Source organism: Dunckerocampus dactyliophorus, chromosome 8, assembly GCF_027744805.1.
Source record: "Dunckerocampus dactyliophorus isolate RoL2022-P2 chromosome 8, RoL_Ddac_1.1, whole genome shotgun sequence".
Lineage (NCBI taxonomy): Eukaryota > Metazoa > Chordata > Actinopteri > Syngnathiformes > Syngnathidae > Dunckerocampus > Dunckerocampus dactyliophorus.
In genome coordinates, this window is record NC_072826.1 from 4894496 (window position 1) to 4918877 (window position 24382).

Below are 24382 nucleotides of genomic sequence, written 5' to 3' on the forward strand. Positions count from 1 at the left end.
ATGTGTGTTTTCTACACCTCTCTTTGTTAAACTGTTGAAAATTGGAAAATGTGTCCATTGCTGAAAGCTTTTTAATATGTTGCCTTGACTTCGGCAGCATAATCATTTTCATTTCTTGTATATGTGTAATGTTTGATAGCAAATGCTGACTGGATGAAATACATGAAGTGTACGTATAATGAACGCTACGTAGCTATTATGAGTGACATGTTACTAGGTTATGTACACAACTATTGAGTAATTATGTGTAATTATCTTCATTGCCATATTGAATTGTGAATTATCGAATGATATACTGTACATACAGTATATATATGTGAGATCATGTCGGCTTGTAACTTGCATGCTGAAAAAGTGTGCGCACCCCTGATGTGTATGTACAACGTACATAAATATTTACTAAATATATATATATCTTTGTATATTTATAGTAGGAGGTACATTTTTTGGACTTGGTAATGTTAAAGGTCGCTCTTAGGCTGAAAACGTGAGCACCCCTGGTATAAATCATCACCAGAGAGATGCATATGCAGACAAACATGCATATAGTGCATTCATATAGAGCACACATGTGGTACATGCATGCATTATGAATTGTATCCTGGTGTAGAAAAAAGTGAAATGTACTGAGAGCAAAAAGCTCCTCTCTCATTTGAAGACTGCATCTGACTGTGGAGAAATTTGGGCCAATCCGGCGAGCGAATCTCTGTAGACCCCAGCAGCCTCACTGCAGATGCCTGACATCACTTCCTCAAAATAAACCATGACATCATCGCCGAGCAGACACGGCCCAACCAAACCCCGCCCCATTTCCCCATCTCCTCCGCTGTTCGTCACGTGGCGCACGAGCTCATGGGATCCTTGTCAATTAGGGGAAGACCCGCCTCCTCTTGCCGTGTGCAGGAAGACCCCCGCATCTCTCCCCTACCCTCTCTCCCGCTTCCTCTCCTGTGCCGTGTTGTTGCTGATGGAAGCGCCAATAATCCACCCTCCCTCCCGTCCCCCTCACGCCCTCTCCTCCTCGCTGCGCGGAGAGCGTGCACAGTGTAGAGCTTGCCTGCTGCTGCTGCCATGGAAACAGGTGTGGTTGTTTATGACAGCGACAGGCCAGTATGCAAGCAGATAGAGCGGAAGAGCGACAGGGAAAACATTTAGTGGATGCAGCAGCCATGACATGTGGACAGGATAAAATCTCCCTCTTTTCAAGGTATGACGTCTTATGTTATTTTGCTGCGATATGTGCTGATGGATGTTCATGCTAAGTGGGACGTAGTCTTGTCATCGCTCCACTGAGGATTCATTACCCCGCGGTGGTCTATGAATGACCCCACTAACAAGTTCAGAAGTTCAGAACCACGAGGAGGAAGAAAAAGACAAGAAAGGAGAAGAAGGTTGCGTGAGAGGAGCAACGGAGCATGGCTAATGTTAAAGACATTGTATTATTTATTTAAAACGCAGTGAAGCAAAAGCTGCGCTCGCAGTCGCAGCCCTGAGACTGGGTGCTGCATGGCTCTGACTCTGCAGCTTCTTACTTTTCTGCCTTTTTCCCCTGCACGTTTCTCTCCGGTCCATGCCGTGCTGGATTTTCTAATGGTGATTAGTCCTCTGAGCTGCATCAGCCTAGCAAGCTTCTGACTTCACTGACAGATGCAGACGTTTCTGTTTGCCTCTCGTTGTCATTAGCTACCTCTCTTTTTTGGTGTCTTTCTGCCTGTCTGGACTTGAGTTCACTTTATGTGTTGTGCAAACAACTTGCGAGCATGCCGGTCCGGATTCTGAGGTGTGTGTCGTCTGCATGTTTGTGTGCAGGACACCAAAATTGCCTCGCTGGAGCGCAACATTCGAGACCTGGAGGATGAGATCCAAATGTTGAAGGCAAACGGCTTGCTGAACACAGAGGACCGCGAGGAGGAGATCAAGCAAATGGAGGTCTACAAGAACCACTCCAAGTTTATGAAGACCAAGGTAGGCTGACACTGAGCCATGCAGAGAGGAGAATACTGAACGAGGCTGCCGTGTTTAGCATTTAGCATCATCAGCAAAGTCTCTTGTTGGCAGTTATCACAGAAATGCTTGTCCGCTGTTTTTTGGGTTTTTTTTGTTTTTCTTAGTGGAGTGGATGTTCAGGAATATAAACCAGTGGAGGGGGAGTGACCAGGGGAGTGACAATACGCCATAATCATCATAATCATTTGGGGTACAGTAAGGGGGAAGGATAGACCCATGCGACCGGATATCCGGTTTGACAAGCGAGAGATGCGGTTGCATGGGTATCAGCCTCCTGGATGGATAAGAATCAGCCATAAATCCTCAGATGAATGGATTGTAGAGACATGCACCGGGTATCGCAAGACTAGCAACCGCTTGACAGTCCGTCTCTTAAACAACTCGAGAGCTTGGGCTGCCGGATTGTCATGCATGCTCCGTAGTTTAGCATGACTGAAGACCAGAATGGATGTAAATAGTAGCAATGCGTACATTATGATATAACTAATTTATCATTAATTTATCATATATTATGTATTGTGTAAAACTAAGACAGGAACAACATCACTTTGTTTTCCAGAGAACAATTATACACATTAGCACTCAATAAGGTCATCAAATCTTACCTTTATGCATTCCCACATCATATCAGCATTTGGGAGTAAATATGGGGTGAAAGAAAAAGGGTAAAAAAAATACAGTATAGTTGTCTATGTGCAGCATGGGACAAAGTTGCATGGTGTGTTCAAGAACCGTCCACCAAAATAGGACAATGTAAGATTAAAAGATTAATTTCTACATCAACAAATGTAAACATTGAATCAAATCGTACCATTTGTACTATGTATGAAATCGTATCTGTTTTTATATATTATACGGTTTTTCCATCTCATCTTAACACGTTAACTGTACCTAGATGCATATGGAAAGGTCTACCACAAAGACATGAACACACGTCTTTCTCTTTTCTGTGCATTCTAAAGATATAAAAGCAGATACAAAGAGACAGGTAAGAATGGACGTAATGGGACGCACTTATTCCGCCGATAAAGCCTTATGAAAAAACCTCCAAAAAGCACCAACAACGCCCCATTTACATAATGTGACCTGCATATTAACCAAGCTACAGCGACATTGTTGTTATTATTGTTATTAACATTGTTACACTAAAGAACTACCTTACTGGTGACACCTTGCCACACCACACACTCGCTCACAATGCCTCAGGCCACTAGCGAAAGGTAACGCTACATATTGGCGCTGCCGCCACTGCTGCTGTGTTTTTGTTTGTGAGTTTGGAAAAGTAAACGCTAGGTGTAGCGTTCCTTTCTATGTTGCTATGTGAAATCAATGCACCCAGGAAGGAAGTTCCGCTAATGCTTCAAATGAGCAAAATACTGTAAGTATTACATTTTATCAAGAGTGTACCTGTTACTACATGCTCACAGCATAAATATAAAGCCATAAAACCTTGTTGGAGCTTTTTGGAGGTGTTTTAATAGTGACCTTTCTAGGCGCAATAGGTGTGTCCCTTTACGTGCATTAAATACCTTCGTCTTTTTACCTGTTTTTATGTCTTTAGAATGCACAGGGAAGAGAAAGACGTGTGTTCATGTCTTACATAAGGATTGTGGATGACAGGCAAACTCCCCCCAAAAAGTTAATTTTTCCTTGAAACAGTGTGAATTAGGAATGCACAATAAATCCCCAAAAAAATTGCAATCTCACACCATCTAATTCGTAAATGACAACTTTTTAAAGACTTTTAAAAACAAATGCTGCCATTTTACTCAAGGACTCACTCTGACAGGTCCTTCGCACACTCCTCCTTGCCGACCAAGGCGAGTTGCATTTTCTGTCCTGGCCGGTGAGATGCGCTGGCTATCATTCATCAGCAGTCGCATTCATTAATGGACTTTCTTGTCTTGCCTTGACTTGCTTTGGCTTGTCTTTATTTAATTTCTATCCTGTCCTTGGAAAGACCTTTGGAAATCTCTTTAAAACAGAAGAAGACAATGAAAAGTCTAATAATAATGATAATAATAACAGAAAATTGTGTGATTTCTTTAAAAATGTAAGCACATGGCCCTAAACATGAACTTGTGTGTGTGTGTGTGTGTGTGTGTGTGTGTGTGTGTGTGTGCATGGGAATCTCTCACGATCTCAATTCAATGCAAGATGCAAAATTGTGAAGGCCATGAGTCCCATACATACTAATGTGTTTACCAAGTAGACGCGTGACTACAGTATATTTGCGAGGCAGTTACACCTACTGCCCCTCACTTAATGTGTGGTGCACCACCCAAAAAGTCCAATTCCGAACACAATTCTGTTACACCCATGAAAACCAGGCTACAAAAAATGCCATGATTAATTACTTGAGTATATCACTCACTGCTGGTTCTCTCTCACTTGTAAGAGCGATGCTGTCAGCATATGAAGCCTCTGCAATCTGCCATCATGCTAACTCGTGCATGTGTCCCTCTGAGGACTCATCTGTCTCTCCTGAGCATTGACTTTCTGTTTACTCAATGATCCTCGTGTTCGTCGACCAGGCGCAGGCCTGTCCACAGTTTTGTTTTGCTATTTTTAGACCTCTTTGCATGCATCATAAATAGGAATGATGTATAATATATGATGAATGCAGGAGGGATGGGGTGGGGGGGTCCCAAATGCATTTTTAATGAGAATGTGCATTGATGAAAAAGCTGTACTCACTAGCATTGTGATTTTTTTATGTGTGTGTGTGTGCAGATTGATCAGCTCAAGCAGGAGTTGTCCAAGAAGGAGTCAGAGCTGCTGGCTCTGCAGACAAAACTAGAGACCCTCAACAACCAGAACTCGGACTGCAAACAGCACATCGAGGTGCTCAAAGAGTCTCTCACTGCCAAAGAGCAACGTGCGGCCATTCTGCAAACTGAGGTAACTATGAAGCCAAAATAGAGCAACACCACCATGCAAACATATCCACTTTACAATACAGCCAAATCATTATCGTAAGCCTGCGTTGGGCCTGAAGATTATAATATAATATATGTGTAATATAAGCACTATTCTTTTTTTGGAACTTGAACTTGGAGCCTTGATTCCCCACAAAATGTATGGTAAAAATATTTGGTAATGACTTTAGTCCATTCAGTCTTAATACAGTAAATGATAGTGATGTATGGATCGATACTGAAACATCGTGACTTACGATACCGGCTCGTCATGCTCTGAAATCGAATCTCAAATCAAATTATTGATGCTTTTGATACTTCAGTCATTTGAGGTAATGTTTGTCCGATCCGAAACGGAGCCATGTGTGAATTGATAAGAAAGTTTTCATTCTTATAGTTTTTCTTAATAATTAATCATGTTTATTTTTTTATTATTTTACTTTATTTCTTTTCTTTTTGTATTGCTTAAAATACCATTTTCACATATTTTATATGATTTTGCCCTCTGTTTTAGCTTGACTATATTGTAATTCACCTTGCTACCTCGCTATACTTCAGGGTTTAAAATAAATAAATACATTACTTAAATTAATTATTACATTTTTTTAATTAATACATTTATTTAAATTAATAACTTTGTTTTACAACTACAGTACATTAAATGTCTTGTATTATTTATGCTATGATATGAAATGCACTACTTTTTAAAATGTACCAAACACATGAGGTGAATTTACAAAGTATCGGATTGGTCTCTCCGACACCAACCTGAATTTTACTCGGATCGCAAATGAATCAGCGGTATCACACATCACGAGTAAATGTGACAATTAATGCCTCTATCAAGTGAACTGCAGAGTCTCCTGCAGTGACCACGGGTGTGGACTACAAATGCAAATAACTACTGGGGTCTCTAATTGAGTAAGTCCGGTCAAAAAACATTGGATTTGTCGTAAATTTCGGATTATAGAGCACACCGGTACTTTAGCCGCACCCGCTAAATTTAAAGAGAAAAACAAAATTGTACACATTTAAGCCACAGGTGTCCACGTTGTAACATGTGATATTTACACAGAAAGACACACTACAATATCAACCTTGGAAATCCCCTGTGCACTTGCTTTTCCCAGCGTCACTGTTAGACATGCGATGAGATGATCAGACTTCTTCAGCTGCTGCGGTCCAAGCAGAAACTGTAATAATTCTACACTTCATAAAGCTTACTTAAGATTTGTCCCATCAAAACATGCTCGCTGCATAAGACGTCAAAACAACCTGATATTAGCTTCTGTTGCGGGAATGCACTCACTTATGCATCTACTTAATGCACTACAAGCATCATGGGAAGTGTAGTTCTTTTAGACATAAATTAGCTGGATCACTCTTTAAGCCGCAGGGTTGAAAGCGTGTGAAAAAAGTAGCGGCTTATAGTCGGCATATAGAAATTACGGTACAAAACCTCCAGATGTACAATCGTTTTTTTATCAATCGATCAGTCAATCTTTATTTATATAGCGCCTTACGTCAGCTGCAGCTGAGCCAAAGTGCTGGCCAACAGTGCAAGACAAACAGAGCCACATATAAAAAAACAAGATGGCAGTAGCTGCATTTGAAGTATCGTGACAATCCTGCCGCTTTATCTAACGCTGCATGTGCTTTGGCGTGAGAGATGATGGCACTGGTTTGCCTTATATTGTGGCTGTAGTAGGAAGTTTGAATGAGTAAAACAAGCCACTTTCTAAACTAGAAATTAGACTTTTTGGCATATTTTCCTTGATGCAAGATGCCTGTACATTCTTCAAAGTTATTCTTTGCTTCTGCCATGCTTTCAGGTGGATGCGCTCCGTCTGCGTCTGGAGGAGAAAGAGTCCTTCCTCAACAAGAAAACCAAGCAGCTGCAGGACCTGACGGAAGAGAAAGGCACTCTCGCCGGGGAAATCAGGGACATGAAGGACATGCTGGAGGTCAAAGAAAGGAAGATCAATGTCCTGCAGAAGAAGGTAACCATTGTCAAATATCATGGACTTTTCACCAAATTATGGCTGGATGATGAGTAGATTTGCGTAGGTTTCATTTGCAGTTCATTTTCCATGCAGTTTGTGTCCCAGACTAAACCAGTTACCATCAGCAAATACAACTCAGAGTGAGAACTCTCACGTTTGAGCGTTGTTGTCATGGGGAAAATGTCCATAGGAAAAAATCCTTGATTTTTCTGTCTCGCTGCCTACAGTGTGTGTGTGTGTGTGTGTGTGTGTGTGTGTGCGCGAGTGCTATAAATACTCCCAGTGATACTCTTGCTGTCATCCTGACCTGCTCATGCATCCTCTGTTTCCTCCACTTTAAAAAGTAGTTCCTCTTGCTGTAGTTATTTGATGATTTTAGGACACAAATTTTCTTGAAAATTGAAAAGTATATTTATGTTTCTTTCCAAACCACAGTAGATCCCCATGGGGGATTACGTCCAAGACCACATGCGAGTAATGGCGACGCCCATAAAAATGTCAATTTTTGGCAATGCTGTGTCAAGGGGTCACTATACGGCTCACTCCAGGGTGTACCCTTGCCAGAAGTCAGCTGGGATAGGCCCCAGCATACCCACGACCCTAGTGAGGATAAGCAGTATAGAAGACGGATGGATGGATCTACAAAGTGACAAAGTGACGTTTATGCGCTCGACCTTTGTGATCAACCGGTAGCTTGTGATCTGCTTTATATCATATTGGTACAGATTTACTGTGAATGAGTTGTTTTTTCTGCCAAAAAAAATGCCTATTTTTGGAGGATAAAAAGCACAAATAGTTTTTTTGTTTAACAAAAAGTCTACAAATTTGCAGAGATGTCAATGCTGAATCAGGAGTATTCAAGGATCCACTGTATTTGTTTCTGATCCACCACCATCCACCTGGTCTACTCCTCCGCAGATTGAGAACTTGCAGGAGCAACTGAGGGACAAAGACAAGCAGCTCAGCAATCTGAAGGACCGCGTCAAGTCCCTACAGACCGACTCCACCAACACCGACACTGCCCTGGCCACCCTGGAGGAGGCGCTGTCAGAGAAGGTAGAGCTTTCTACGTAACTGGCTGCCACTGTGCCTTTCATTCTAAGTGCTTCCTCTGCATCCTGTTAGGAGAGAATCATCGAACGTCTGAAGGACCAAAGGGAGCGAGAAGACAGAGAACGTCTGGAGGAAGTGGACGCCTACAAGAAGGAGAACAAGGACCTCAAGGAGAAAGTCAACAGCCTGCAGATAGAATTAACAGAAAAAGAGGTTGGTGCATTTTACATCTTGTGTCTTTACTCTGTCCTAACCCTTGTCCTTCTCCCATGTGTGCACCTTCAGTCCAGCCTCATCGATCTCAAGGAGCACGCATCTTCTTTGGCGTCTTCTGGCCTCAAAAAGGACTCGAAGCTCAAGTCCCTGGAGATCGCCATTGAGCAGAAAAAAGAGGAGTGCAGTAAGTTGGAGACGCAGTTGCAGAAGGTAAGTGTCATAATATGCACTTTGTTCACCTTTTGGCATCTACAACAGGTCTTCTCACAATGAACAATTAAGTCTCCATGTTCACCAGCGAAAGTAACAAAATGTTTATTGTCCAAAACTGATTGGAATGTTTTTGATCAGTGGTTCCCAAACTTTTTACAGTGGCGTACCCCTGAAGCCTTGTACCCCCTACTCCTGCACACTTCAAAATCATAAACCTGTTTACCTTCATTCACTTGAAATATTCAACATAATTAATTGGTTCATTCATTTTATAGTAATTCGGGGTGAATAGGTGTATTTTTCATGGTGATGTTTTGATAAAGTTTAACATGAGCACTGATAAATAAATACGTAATCATCCTACATATCTTTTATTCCTGTCTGATGTTGGCATCCTTCCGTTTGAATGGCTTGAATCTGAGCTTCATTTTGTTGTCCACTCATCACTCAAGACATCATTAATATTATGACAACATGACAACAAAATGGTTGTGTGAGGCTTGAAAATGTTAGTAATTACGCCATGAAAATACGCCATGAACGTGCCCACTTCCCTGTGGGACAAAAAGGAGCTCCCAACTAACCGCATTACATGTTTGTTTGTAAAAACAAAATTTCACTGTTCTAAAAAGTCACATTTGGAGTCCCAAGACCAGAAACTAGGCGAATAACTCTAGCTAGCTGCCGCCACTGATCAAACACGCTGGCATGGATTGGCTTAGTCTGTGTCAAGCTGTCAAATTGAAGCCATTGAGGTTTTACAGAATAGTGTTGATTCTCACGGCAATACGGGACAGTCAGCTCAATACAGGTGTTGGCAACCCTACGTGACACAGCACAAATGAAGGGTTTCCTGATTGTCTTCTCTGATTGGCTTTGAAAGGTATTTATCGGCATATACCGATCAGGTTTTTTTTAAAAATGGGCCGATACTAATCGGTGGCCAATTGATTGGAGCATCCCTAGTTCCCAGTAAAAAAAAAAGTGCTGTTAAAATGTCTAAATTCCAACATCAAGGCTAGTGCACTATTGTGAGACCTATTTCAAATGTAAAATGAAAAGAAGTTTATGACGTGATGGTATCTGTGACCAATGGTGCTCCTGTGAAGGACTGTGCTGTACATCCTCTCCACCCCGTTTGGTCCTCTGCATTTGTCTGTGCTGTGTTAAGATGTAACCATGAGTAACAAAGTCCTTCTGTTGTCTCCTGCCTCACACTGACTCCTAACACGTCCTCTCCCACCCCGTCCCCCCTACCCTGATCCCTCCTCTGACCTGCTCCCTCCTGTTGCAACGTAGCAAGCTGAGCAGCTTTTCAGTCACATGAACAATCCTGTAAGTTCCTCTCTTTTGAGCCACAACACGGAACGCATGAGGGCGTTGGAATATGACACATGGCCCCCGCCCGCCCGTCAGCACATGAGGCTCTGCTTCTGCCCCTACCCCCTCCACTCCTCCCTTCTGTCCCTACCCCGATGCATGTTGATCACTGCACTGTACTGGTCTACAAGGAGCTTCACATTGGGCAGCCTTCTGCAAGTGTTTGTGCTTGTCACGTCTGTGCTGAATTTGGTTTATATTCTATCATTATAATTCCTGTTTATATGAGCCATACATTGGGTGTGTGTATGTGATGCTGACAACAGGAGGTGTGACTGCCCAACAGTGAAGTATACAAGAACACATTTATTAATGTTATTTTGTGTATTTATTTTGGTTAATCTCTACGTACCGTATTGACCCAAATACACTCCTGATCACAATGTTAAGAGCAGTTGAAAAATGTCAAGAATGTACATTTTGCACTGTTGGATCTTAAGGAGGTTCTAAGTAGAGCTTTAAAATGCAAAAACAAGAAACGCGAGTGAGAGAAAAAGGAATTTATCGCAAAGACGCATTAAAGTGAAATAGGCTGTTCACCAGCTGAGCAAAAGTTTAAGACCATAGCTTAAAAAGCAACCAAAACCTCCCTAAAATAGAAATAAAATGTAAAAAAATAAAAAAAAGGAGTGAGTAATGAGTAGCTGTGCCATTGTTGTTAATCAGCTGAAAAATGGGTTTGGGCCTTTTTGTTATGCTGTTTTAGCTGAGTGGTGTGTATGAAAGGTGTGTATGGAAGTTGACCGTCACTACGTCACTTCAAGAAATAAGGCTGAGCTGTAAGCTAGTTTATCACAGCTGGCGCCGTTAACTATAAATGTCATTTTTGCCACTCTAACGTTGGCTTTCAGCAAATGGAAGAATGTAGAACATAATTACAAACAATATACAATACAATGTATTTAAGCAAAGTTGATGAATCATGTCAGGGACCCTTTAAACCGCTATTGGTTACAAATGCTAGCCAGCGGTGGTCTTCTCATATTTTTTTGGTCTTGCATTGAAGATATGATGCGCAGACGTGTGTAAATTTGTTGGGTTTGCATGACACGGTGGACCTTGTTGCATGTTGTCTCAGTGTTGTCACGCTTCTCAACTGTCTTCCGTGTGGTTAGCTGAAGCCTCAAGTGTGGTCGGACTTCACCACAGTGGTTTGGCGGAGGCTGTATTCTTGCACAACCTGTGTCCACGTGTGGCTGCTGCCGTGTGCTGTAACGTCGTTGGCAGTCATGCGGCATTGACGTTGTTTGCATTTGTGTGCTTGTTAATACACAAACACAGCCCAGTGTTCATACCGTGTGTGTGTGTGTGTGTGTGTGTGTGTGTGTGTGTGTGTGTGTGTGTGTGTGTGCAAAGTCAATCTAATTGGACCGTTACATTGAGCTAATTTATCGCTCTGTTCGTCTATGTAGATTGTCAGTCATCCAGGTCATGGTAATCCACAGAAGGTTGAATGGAGGCAACTGGACTCTTCTTGTTGGTTGAAGACGTTTCACCTTCAAACCAAAAAGCTTCTTCACTTCTACATTTTAGGTGTGGAGTTCCCCTCTTTATATGTGTCTGGTGGGTGTGTCCTGTGGGGATGTGGGGCCACTATGGGTGGTTGTTACAGCCCATGAACGACCCTCTTGCATAACGATGGGTGGTTCACCTGGCTGGTGGCAAAACAACTCCTTAGTGGCCATTGTTCCCTTACAACGTGACAATCTTCATCAAATGTGAAAGTCCCTGTCTGAACAAAGGAGGAGGTTTACACCATCCCCTGTCGACACACCCACCAGAGACATATAAAGAGGGAACTCCCCACCGAAAATCCTTTTGGATGAAAGGTGAAACGTCTTCAACTAACAAGAAGAGTCCAGTTGGCGCCATGCAGCCTTCTGCGTATCTCTCTGTTCAAGTAAATGAGCCAGCACCACAAATGACATCCTTGTCTTATTTACTCTACGTCTCTCATTCAGGCAGACAGATTGGAAGAAAGCAAGTGGACTAGATCATATGACCAATGTAGTGGCGCTTGGCATCACACTAACTCCATCTGTGCGTGTGTTTTGTGTGTGCGGGTGCAGAAGGCCCACGAGGTGGAGCATCAGTCGGGCCCCAGAGGGAACCCGGAGTACGTAGACCGAGTGAAGCTGCTGGAGAAGGAGGTGAGCTACTACAAGGACGAGGCCAGCAAGGCTCAGACGGAGGTGGAGAGGCTCCTGGACATCCTGCGGGAGGTGGAGACAGAGAAGAACGACAAAGACAAGAAGATCGCCGAGTTGGAAAGGTAAGATACTCAGGTCATTTTTACACGTGTACTACTTTATTGTCTGAGTGCTGCCAACTTTCATTGACGTGCACTCAGTAGCCACAACATTAGGTTCACATGCACAGTCTACAAAAGGCTTATGATGCCTTTAACAATATATGTTTATTGTGGTGTACTTTGCATTAGTGGGTAATGGCTTAGTTCATTTTCAGTTACATTACTCAGCATCACATGATAACATACACCTTCTCCATGTTTCCGCAAATGCCTATTCACTTCCCGTTTTAAACACATATACTGTATATATAGGAGGCAAAAAGGACAAGTAGAGATTGTAGACATCTTATTCAATAATAAAGAATAAATAAATAATACATAAATACAATTGACAGACATCGGACAGTAATAACAAATAAAACATAATAACTGCAGGATATATGATAAATGGGGGTGTCACGAGACACCCAACTCACGAGACAAGACGATGCATGAGATTGGGTCCAGGAGATGAGATTTTAACATTCATTTTTAAGAAAAGTACAAAGGAAAAATGTGATTGAACAATCTAACTTATTTTATTTAACTGAGTCACAGCTGACTTCATTATTATTATTTAAATAAATATATATTTTATTATTTAAATATATTTTTTAATATATTTATATTTTTTAATATAATTTTTTTTCCAAATGATGTATTTATAGGTAAAAATGTGCCTTTAATGTCAAGTCCCCAAAGTGAGCATTATTGTCTTTATAAAGGGAGATTTTTGATGCAACTAGGCGTGCTGTTCCTCACCAAGTGGGCAGTGTGTATATGGCCTATCATTGGAGGTTAAATCGTTTGGGGGATGTTGTGCACTTCATATTTCTTTACTGTATGTACTTTTGTCACTTGCACACTCACATATAAGCTCTTATACACTCCTGATCAAAATGTTAGACCACTTAAAAAATGTCAAGAATATACATTTTGCACTGTTGGATTTTAAGGAAGTTCTAAGTAACCACCATAAAAAAGAATTAAAATGTATGTATGTACAGTATGTACTTTATTTATCCCACAGCGGGGAAATTTACTTGTTACAGCAGCAAGACAAGTAAAGAGAACAGTGTAAAGAAAGCATAGTGTCTACAACATGGTTCAGGTGGTGCAGGTGTTGTAGAGCCTGACAGCGGTCGGTATGAAGGACCTGCGGAACCTCTCCCTCTAACACCGTGGGTGTAACAGTCTGCTGCTGAAGGAGCTGCTCAGGGAGACAACAGTGTCATGTAGCGGGTGAGAGGTGTTGTTCATGATGGATGTCAGCTTAGCCAACATCCTTACTAGCCAAAAAAGGTGTGAGTAATGAGTAGCTGTGCCATTCTTGAGGTGAAAAATGGGTTTGGGCATGCTTGATGCCAGTGTTTCCAGGAGGCTAGTGGGAATGTTGCGGTGGTGAAGATGGCTTCACGGAGGGCATCCACTGCCTGGAACTGATGTCCATTTTTGTAAACTTCCCTTGCCATCCATCCCCAAATATTCTCCATTGGATTTAGATGAGGGGAACACACAGGATGGTCCAAATAAGTGAGTTTATTCCTCTGGAAGAAGTCCTTTGTGAAGTACAGCATTGTCCTGTTGAAAAAGCCAGTCATTACCACACAGACGAGGGCCTTCGGTCTGCAACATCTCCGGGTGCCATTTGATGCCTCTCCAAAACCTGAAGCTCTATTGTTCCATCGAAGGATCATGATGGCTCCTCCTCCACTGTGCCGTGTGGAAAACATCCCAGGTGGGACCTCCTTGTCATGCCAGTAATGTTGGAAGCCATCAGGACCGTCAAGGGAGAATAAAACTTTCTTCACCTGTCAGTGTCTCGTGTTTGATGCTCTCCTGCAAATTCCAAACGCCCAATTTTGTGGCCTTTGAAGAGCTTTTTTCTTCTTAAAAGCCTTTGGCAGATGGTGTCTGATGGTTATTGGACTGCACTTGGCACCAGCAACAACCTTCATTTGGGCCGAGGATGGTCCCTTCGCTTGACGGACAGCCAATGGAATCCCCAGCTAATTTTTTTGTGTCGACCACTTGACTTTTTTGTTCCATGAGCTTCTGGATGTTTGAAGAAGTTTGAAATGACTGCGTCCGACCACAGCAGCAATGGCGCGCTGCGAGAGGCCTGGCTTATGCAGCTCAACAATCCCAAAGAGAGAAAGCTTTTTTGCCTTTGCCATGAAGAGATCATGACACATTTTTTCCCACATTTTTCCTTTTAAAGGCTGTGCTCTTAAACGTTTGATCAGATGATGAACAACCTATTTCACTTTAATGCTTCTTTGCTATAAATTGCTTATCTCACTCACTCCCATTTCGTGTTTTTACATTTTGAAGCTATACTTAGGACCTCCTTAAGATCCAACAGTGCAAAGTGTACATTAAAAAAATGAAATGATGTATAGCAGAGTTGTGCATCAGGTGGGTGATTTATCGGACGGCAAAGGAGTCAGTGCTTCCCCCCTAGGCAGGTGTCCCAGGTGTCTTCATGTAGTTGTTGCATTCATTTGTTAGTGAGCGGATTAATAAAGTTTTCTTCTTTACCATCCTTACCCACTTTCTCTGCCCTGCTCCTTTTTCTACCTCCACACCGACCTCTCCCTTTTTTCATCTTCCACCATCCGATTATTCCATCTCGCACCTCAGCCCCCCTCCTCCCTCTGCCCCTCGCCCCACCCCTCGTCCCGGTGGCAGAGCCCCCCTTGACCCGCTCCCCTCTGTGTCCGCCGCCCCCCAGCAGATAGGGGGCATGGTGTGGGACTTCCTGGGAAAGTGAGTGCTCTGCCCTGGCACTGGAGCTCTGCGGTTGCGGTCTGTGATTGGTGGATGTTTGTGTCAGAGTTGATGCTGGCGGTCACCTGACGCAAACATCCCTGCATTCATGTTTGACTTTTTTTTCTTGAATGTGTTTGCTTTGCAGCCTTAACTATATTTCTGAAGAAATATAGTGTTAGTGTTTAGTCTAATAAATTGGCCAAGAGAGTGTACTGCATGTTTACTTTGTTTTATTGACCATTTCATGAACTCTGAACATCGTGATACATTTTTAAACATTTTAGCAACGTTCTCTCCATAGAGCTGACTCCAGCACGCTTCCCCTTTTCATATCCTTCTCCCCCAGTCTCAAATCCCACCTTGATAACGTCACCCACTTTCTTCACCATGTGCTGCCCACCTCCCTGACCCCCTCATCATCACCCTGCCTAGCTTGCCCTAGCAGACATTAAGGGAAATGCTCAGCCCGGTGGCCTGCATGAATATCCAGGTCCACATGCTCAGTGAGTGGGGTGCTCTTGTAGGTATGGTCCAAACTCAAACGTCAGGTCACTTGTGTCCGACCAACCCCGCATCCCTAACCGGTTCTCTTCCCCCCAGCTCTCTCCGTCTGGCTCGCTTGTTGACTTCCCTTTCTCTGCTCCCAAACTCTTTTCCTGTTCTTTGACCCGGCTGATCTTTGCCTGTCTGACTGCATGTCTGCCTCCCTCAGGCCTGGCAGCAGATGCACACGGTTCAGAGTTTTCAGGGAAAGTGCATCCTGCATTCACTGGGCGCTGTCACTGGCGCCCATTCAGTCTTCAGTGATGTCAACTTAAGCCCCTTTTCCACCAAGTAGTACAGTTCAGTTCACTTGTTTTGTCCTTTCCCTTGTCAAAGGTTACCAGTCGTAAAGGTACTAATGAATTTCAGTTGAATTTCACTAATATACTGTATTTTGTATTCATTGTTATGACCCAGGGGAACACAACATATTTAAGGAGGAAACAGGAGGCGGGAAAATCAAGTTTATTGATAACTAAAAGAAAATAAATGAAAGACCCCTCCCATACCCAAAGAAAAAGTCCTGATGCGTCAGCCCAAACAAACAAAAGGACAGTGAGGTGAACAAGCCAACCCTCTACAGGACTGTCGTCCTGTCACCTCACCGCTACCCCTAAATCAAGAAAAAAGACACCACTAAAACCCCTAAACAAACCAAAACCGAAAACAGGACATCCGGTCAGACCATGAAAAACAAGAACTAAAAACTAACGGAAGAAAAAGAACCCCAGGATACTCCTCAGGAGCATGACGAGGTGGAAAGGAGCCTGTAGCAGGAGCAGCACAGACAGTTGTGTCATGTAATGATTCAAATTCATCACTAGGGGTATAACTTTTTCACTTCCGATACAATACCAGTGTTGCAGCCTTGAATATCGTCCGATACCCATATTGAGCCGATATCAACACGAATCATACTGTACATACTTAAGACTTATTTTGTAGTGTGGAATGTTAGAAAAGCTTTGATCAAGGGATCTTATTCAAACAGAGAACAACAGCTTACAAAAGTACCCAATATCGGTGATTTCAAATGCAGCCCGATATAATCCGATATTGTTTTTTTTCCTGACATCGGCCTGATATCAGTATGGGATCGGGACGTCCCTACTGGTGACTACTAGTCACAATAAACAAGTCCCAATAAGTCGGTGCTAGTCATTAAAGCCAAAAACAAGGTACATATTGAACCACAATGATGCTGTACTGCTACACCCCGAGAAGCCAATTAAAAGTCAGTTTTCCACAATATGTCACCTCCAACAATGTCCAAAAAAGGACAGCCGGACAACGGTGCCTTTTCTCAAACAAAGCTTGTCAAGGGCCAAGAAGGGAAAAAATAAAATAACGTGTCAAATGTCTTCCATTGCTGTCACACAATTTATCTGACCCACACAGCCCGCAGGAGATTAGGGTTTAAATCTCCCAATGTGTACAGTCGTCCGTCGTTTATAGCGGCTAATTGGTTCCAGACTTCACCGCAATAAATGAATTTCCACGATATAGGATTCAATGTTAATAAATTGAATATTTCTGTCGTTAGAGCAGAGAAAATGCAGTTTTTAACATTATTAGAGCTCCGTGGACATGAAGTAACACCCCTATAGTCACCTTCACACTCCTATTATTCTCTGTTTACAACACTTTGCGCAACTCTTATGCTGCAGGGACTTGAGAAGCTGGCGAGCTAACCAGTTAGCCTCAAACTTATTTCTTCTTAGCTTAAGAAGTTAAAAACGTACCACTTCCACATGGGATGGGAGGAGAGCTTTTTTTCACTCTGTCACGTGGGATATGCCATGGCTGTGACTTCATGACTTCTTGCAGTGTTAAGGTAATGTTTTGTAAGCTGTTTTGTGTCATTACTGCCGCCTAGTGACCACAATACTACACATCACTTGTATTTACGTATGTTCTAATAATAGACCATAGTCTTCCACAAAACAGCCATCATTTATTCATTAATTTATGGAAAACCATGATATAGAGAGGGAGTGATAATGGAAGTGCGATATTGCGAGGTATGACTGTAGTTGAAACTGATACTGTTTGGTGGAAACATGACTTGAGTGTGTTTTCTCTTTTATGTGCTGATGTTCTGGTTTTAATGTCTTCTTGTCTTTTGTTGTTTTTTGATTTCATTGCTGGTTTCCAACGTGTTCCCCACTTGTCCTGTCGTCCCTTCTTCTCTTCTACCACCCACCCCACCCCGACCCCCACCCCCCGTGTACAGTCTGGCTCCCAGGTAGGTAACACCCTTGCCCCCCTCCTCCACTGCTCTAACTTCATGTAAGTGTCTTCCCATTATTAACATATTAACATGAGGCCATCACTTTGTGTGCTTTGCTGTGCTTTCATGATTGGCACCATAACTGTTTTCCAAATGTGCCTAATCCATACCTCTGCTTACAAGCACTCCTGCAACACCTCCTTACCTCTTATCAAACACCTGAAGAGTGGCAGATGAATGGCTAACTTGTGGTGTTTGGCTTGAGCTGCTCCTAAGGATGTGTGCTTCCACAGGCAAGGAGGCAAAGAGCAGACCAAGAAGGGCTCCAACATCAAACTAGGACCCCAAGGGGACAAGAAAGGCTTGGGACAGGACGGCCGTAAGGACAGCTCCTTGGAGGGCGGCCACCACTCCAAGGTGTGTTTCAACATATCTCACCTGGTCCACCCTCGCAGGAACTCATAATTAGAGGCCGACCAATGTGGGGTGTTAGGGACCAATGCCGTACTGATATTGGGGGCTGAAAAAAGCTGATATCCAATATATCGGGCGATATCCGATATAATGGCCAATAACAGATATATCGGATGCGTCTGTGTAGGCTCTCAGTCGTACAGGAGTTGTCCATCGAGGAAAAGGCTTCTTGAGACGTCATCTGTACTTCTGTGAAGAATGTGTCGGACGTTTCGCTCCTCATCCGAAGAGCTTCGTCAGCGAACTAATAAGTGCTGGTAGCCTAGGCCTTCGGATGAGGAGCGAAACGTCCGACACATTCTTCACAGAAGTACAGATGACGTCTCAAGAAGCCTTTTCCTAGATATATCGGATGATATATCATATCTAAAAAAAACAAAACAAAAACAAAAGACAACTAAATACATTACTTGGAACATTTTCGACATGATTTGAAAGAAGACATGAACTTGTGAATGTATGAGCCCGTGGAAATCTTGCATGGAAGTATGAAGTCAAGTGTGTATACCCTGTATCTTTATGTCACTTTAGACGCTGTCTTATATTAGTTGATGGTAGACATGTGGATTAACCGTTGCATCTATCTTTATCTGACAGAGATGCAACTTGCACGACGTTAAAACGCTGTAATAGGCACTCTAAAACTTGCGTGAAAAAACTAGAATGTTGGCCTTGATGAGCCCTGACAGCGTGTTTCTGCAAGGATGTTATTCTCATGGGGTTGTTTTACAAAGTCACAGCTTACCATAGTGTAAAAAAAGCACTTTATTTTGTTGTCTTCTGTGCTGCAGTCGAGTGAATGTGACAGGAAGAGCTGCACCTAACTGGTGTGTGTGTGTTTGTGTGTGAGGGGGAGGGGCCAGCACAGAGACAAACAGGAACGGAGGAACAGAATCAATTTATCGGTCACATGTTCACAGATGTTGATCGGTGATGCGCCATAATCGTTTGGGCTCTACTTGTAATGTCTGTCAACCAGCTAGAGGACCTGATGAACACCCTGGAGAGGACGAGGCAGGAGCTGGATTCCACCAAGCAGCGTCTGTCGTCCACGCAGCAGTCCCTGCAGGAGCGGGACAGTCACCTGACCAACATGAGGCAAGAGCGCAGGAAACAGCTGGAGGAGATTCTAGAGATGAAGTGAGTGGTTTTATTCATGGATGGAGAAACGTTAGCACAGATGTGGTGTTTGTTGTTTGCACACTGGCTTATAACCGGACAATTGTGGGGGGGTTGCTATCATTTGTGGTGGTTAGGGCAAGTGTAATTTAAATTGTAATTGTAATTTAAAAATGAAATAAATCCTGTAAATGAAGGCACATTACATTTTTTTCTTATTTTAATGTACTGTATGCTATTTGGACAAAATATATTATACAGTATGTGTTTCTATTTATCTCATTTATTTATACTGCCTTATTTTTTTATTATTATATTATAAATTATTTTACATTATCAACATTTGATTATTATTTTTTGATTATTTAAAATTATTATATTAATTATAATAGTTGTTTAATATTGCTGGAATTACTTGTCTTATATATTATATAGTAATAAATAAAAACATATTTAAAAATATATGTAAAAGCAATATTATACAGCATGTGTTTACATTTATTTATACTGCCTTATTTTTGTAATTATTATATTTTATATTATTTTATACTGTCAACATTTTAGTATAAAGAAAGTATAAAGAGGAGTATAAAGAAAATATAATTAAAAATATAATGAATAAAATTACTACATTATTATTATCTCATTTAGTTATATTTTTTGTAGTTATTAAGTCTTATATGATTTTTATATTATCAACATTTGTTGTTGTTTTTTACTTATTAGAAAATATTATTTAAATTAGTAAGTTTTAAAAATGATAATAATTGATTGGTGCACAACCTCAAGTGAATCCATGCTAGCACAGTCTTGTAGCACACACATCAAACAGCCACAGACATTTGTGGGGACACGAGCCAGTCTCGTCTCTGCAGTGAAAAGTCACACACAACTCGTCACGTTTTAGTCATCAAAGAGCCATGTTTGTCCCATCACCGTCTCATTTTTGTCATGAAAAAAAGGTTTGTCAAGGAAAAAGTGTCGTCATTGTTGATGGAAACACCACTGCAGACATCCTCAAAGTTTTATAGTCATTAGACAAATGCTCAATGACTTCTGGAATGTTAGTTGCTAAGTCTTGCCCATGCCCCCTGCAAAAACATTTCGCTTGCAAATTTGACACACACCCTAATGAGCATAAGCGCTTTAGAAAATGAACAAATACATGATTATTATGAACTTTTTCAGACAACAAGCTCTGCTGGCGGCCATTAGTGAGAAAGATGCGAATATTGCACTGCTGGAACTGTCTGCCTCCAACAAAAAGAAGACCCAAGAAGAGGTGATGGCCCTCAAGAGGGAGCGAGACAAACTGATGCACCAACTGAAACAGCACGTCAGTACTACAACACAGTTCCCTCCAATGATGAAATGCTATTCACACGTGACATACCTTGAATGATTCATGCTGTGCTCGTGTCCGACAGACTCAAAGCAGAATGAAGCTGATAGCTGACAACTATGAAGATGAACAATACCATCCACATGGTCCACACCACGCCCAGCCCCAGGCCCCTCACCCCCAGCCACAGCCTCAGACCCAGTACCCCCACCCAGCCCACGCCCAGCAGGTCCCGTACGCACACGCCCCTCACATGCAGCACACGCAGCACCCGCAGTCCGCCCCGCAGCACCCTCACCCGCAGCAGCCGCAACTTCAGTACCCTCACAGTCAACATCCGCAGCACCCGCAGCAGCACCCTCAACCGCCTCCCCAGCATCTGCAGCATCAACAGCATCCGCGCCCCCCACAGCCCCAACATCCGCACCAACAGCACCTCCAGCATCCGCCGCAGCACCCCCACGGGCATCCCCCGCCACAGCACCCGCATCCCCAGCACCCCCAGCATCCCCAGCACCCACATGGTCCTCCCCAACAGGGGCCCCACCCTCAACATCCGCATCCCCAGCACCCTCAGCACCCCCAACATCCTCAGCATCCGCAGCACCCTCAGCATCCCCAGGGCCCCCACCACGGCCAGCATCCACGACACCCGTCGCCCCATCATCGTGGAGGGCCGGGCCGAGGACCCCCACACGCTGGTCACCGCCCTTCCCCGGACCAGGTTGGATGTCTCTCTGTCATTTGTGTTATTAGGTGCATACACCCCGACCGGCCACAACACACGAGGTACATCTAACCAGCGCTTTTATAAATATAAATATAAATATAAATATAAATATAAATATAAATATAAATAGCTGGATATACTTTAAAGTGGTCATGAGGCTATGTTATAGAAATGAAAGTAGTCAACATTTTCCTGTCAAGTTTCTCATGCACTCCAGATCATTCAAGTTAAAAACTTTATGTTGTTATATATGAAATGAGTTACTTGTGTAGGGTGGCTTGAATCACCTTAAAGCCTGTTTTATGCGTTCCGCATCCACGAGGTCCGTGCGGACAAATGAAGTCATTTTCATACCCACGCCCCCTCGAGCGGCCCTTTTCATGTGGAAAATTCCCGCTCCGCACACCTCCAAATTTTTCTAACTACGCGGATGGAGACACGCGGTAAAACATGGCAGACGAGCAGGAGATCCTCGCAGCTGAAGTACAGAAATACGTTGTTTGTTTATTATTTTCTTTTCTCCGTGTTCAGCATGCCTTTTGTAAGCACATTCTCCTGCCGGGGTACAAGTTCCTGTGGTGGCAAGAATGACGAGCTGCGATTGCAGCACTCCTACTCAAAGGACGAGTGGACCACCTTCTCTTCCTTTTCTGTCGCAGCAGCAAATAAATACACCACAATTCCTCTTCTTCAAGAAGTAGACGCACAAGTGTCGCCATGTTGGAAGTCAAGTAAACAATGGCAAACTTCTTCCGCTCTAGTTTAGTATATCATGCTAGATGCGTGTTTCCGATGCACTGCCCCCTGCAGTTTGGGAGCAGACGCCGCACGGAGTATAAAGTCACACACGGTCCCTCGAGCGGATTTCCACGCGGCTCGTTCGAGCGGAACGTATAACCCAGCCTTTAGAGACTCGGATAAGCGAAAGAAGAAGGCTGTATGGATGGATGGATGTTATGTATCATGACTTTTCACATTAAGACATAACAGCCCCTGTCCAATTATCGCCTGCGTGCAATGAATGCCCTGTCTTCACTGTAGTTTAGTTCTATAATTACAGCATTTGTGTGTTATATAGGGGTGTCACAAGATCTCGTGAGTTTAAAACATGACAAGATTTCTTGTTCAGAAAAAAACGTATCTCATGGGTACCAGGCCTGGGATGATAATTTATTATTATATTATTATTAATTAATAACACAATAAGTGAAGATGAAGTGGATAATCAATAAATGTGCCATGTGCTTACTACGGTTGGGAATCTCTGGCCACCTCACGATTCGATGCGATTGCGATTCAGAGGCCTGCGATGCGATGATAAAACGATTATCGATGCATCTCGACGCATCTTTTTTGTGATCAGTAGTTTTTCTATATATAATCTCTTTTTACTCACTGCGTACGACTAAAACAAAGCACATGAAACAGTTGAATTTCCCGGCGCTATTTGACATTTCTAAATCGATCGTGTTATTGACATTTATGAATGGATTAATAACTGTCATTGTCCGCATCGTGATGCGTCTAAGAATCAATCATTTCCCACCCACCCCTAGTGCATACGTGCCTCCAAACAGGCAGGAAGAGGATTCACTCTGTGCATTGCTTTTGTTTGTTCCATAGAACACCGGCATGAACGGAGTGAGCCCCTTTGTCAGTCATACAGTCGCTTTGTCTCGGTGGGTGGAGGCAGAGTGTAGGAGAGTGTAGCCTTGTGAGGAACAATGCAAGGTAGCATAGTAGAAATGAAATGAGTAGATTGCAATATATTGTCATATATTTTTAAAATATTTTTCTTTGTACTTTTCTTCAAAGTGATGTTAAAATCTTGTTTTTTTTTTTCGATCTTGTAGACCCAATCTGGTGAAATGATTGTCTGGAGACGCCCCTCATATTATTTCATGCCAGATATGCAGTACATTATTAACGGCTTGTCTTTTTCTCCCCATGCTTCACACCCAACAACAGGATGACGAGGAAGGCATATGGGCGTAAACGTTGCTATGACAACCAAAGTTCCAACATTGCTTGGAGGGGTGAGATGAACTTACTAGAATTTGCTGTGTGTTTTTCTGTGGCTGATCGTTGTTGTTTTCTTGTTGACCAGATGATTGATTCAGTCTCTACTGGGGGAGCACAGCCAAACATTTGTCACCTGCACTCGCCAAGGGAAACTTTCTTGTTTTTCTTTCTTTGGTGATGACTTTTTTTGTGGAGGGGAAGAGGAGAGTGTGCAAAGTCAGGCTGGGAGACTGACTGAAGAGCAGGTACAGTCAGGAGCTGAATATGGTTGTTCTTTGTGCACACAAATCTTTTGTTTGATCTAAAATGAATAATTGATACATGTTATAGCATAGAAGTTTGTTATAGTGGTTTTAGTAGTTGTTGAGGAGCTACACGTGCACCTCTCACATTCCAGAAACCATTTTTATTGCAGTATATCATCGCAAGGGACAAGACTATCGAAAGTAAACTTGGAAACACTTTTGAGTTGTCAGTGAACAGCTCGTACAGTCATCACTCGTTTATCATGGTTAATTGGTTCCAGACTCGACCACGAGAAGTGAATTTCTGCCAAGTAGGATTCAGTATTAATACAGAATATATACTGAATATTTTGGTAGTTAGAGCATAGAAAACCTGTTTATGACTTTCTAAATATGGGTCCTGACATTATTAGAGCCCTGTAGACGTGAAATAACACCCCTGTAGTCACTTTTACACTCCTGTTATTCTTTTACGTCACATTGCTTGGGCTACAGGATCACTGCAGGGACATAACAGATGTCCACCGCTAGCATAGCAAGCTAGCGAGCTAAATAGTTAGCCTGTCCAATTTACTTATTCTAAACTGTATTGTATAAGTATTTTAAGGACAAAAAAAACCCCAAAACTTACCACTTCCACACGGAATGAGAGGAGAGCCTTTTTTTACTCGATCTCAGCCTTGGTTTGTCCGTCTCAGCTATGGCGTGTTTGTCTCAGCCACGGCACGTCCGTCTCAGCTATGCCGTGTTTGTCTCAGCCATGGCATGTCGGCTGGGCTCTTCTGGCTCAGTAGCCAGTCTCCATGCAGTGTGAAAGGTAATGTC

General features: G+C 42.7%; 1 protein-coding gene across 5 annotated transcripts in view; it reads left to right on the forward strand.

The window, feature by feature from the left end:
• Positions 1 to 24382, forward strand: part of erc2 (ELKS/RAB6-interacting/CAST family member 2) — a 52327-nt gene that overhangs the window by 22922 nt on the left and 5023 nt on the right. For 2 of the 5 annotated variants that reach the window (XM_054784359.1, XM_054784360.1), the window contains 15 exons: positions 1810 to 1965; positions 4741 to 4908; positions 6758 to 6925; positions 7847 to 7984; positions 8054 to 8194; positions 8267 to 8407; positions 9710 to 9745; positions 11860 to 12062; positions 14724 to 14849; positions 17919 to 18042; positions 19079 to 19239; positions 20407 to 20554; positions 20646 to 21284; positions 23259 to 23326; positions 23398 to 23557. In XM_054784359.1, coding sequence (XP_054640334.1) covers positions 1810 to 1965; positions 4741 to 4908; positions 6758 to 6925; positions 7847 to 7984; positions 8054 to 8194; positions 8267 to 8407; positions 9710 to 9745; positions 11860 to 12062; positions 14724 to 14849; positions 17919 to 18042; positions 19079 to 19239; positions 20407 to 20554; positions 20646 to 21284; positions 23259 to 23285 — 2376 coding nt within the window. In that variant the 3' untranslated portion in view covers positions 23286 to 23326; positions 23398 to 23557. The remainder of the gene's footprint in view (positions 1 to 1809; positions 1966 to 4740; positions 4909 to 6757; positions 6926 to 7846; positions 7985 to 8053; positions 8195 to 8266; positions 8408 to 9709; positions 9746 to 11859; positions 12063 to 14723; positions 14850 to 17918; positions 18043 to 19078; positions 19240 to 20406; positions 20555 to 20645; positions 21285 to 23258; positions 23327 to 23397; positions 23558 to 24382) is intronic. The other 3 variants (XM_054784362.1, XM_054784361.1, XM_054784363.1) reach the window with 3 other exon arrangements.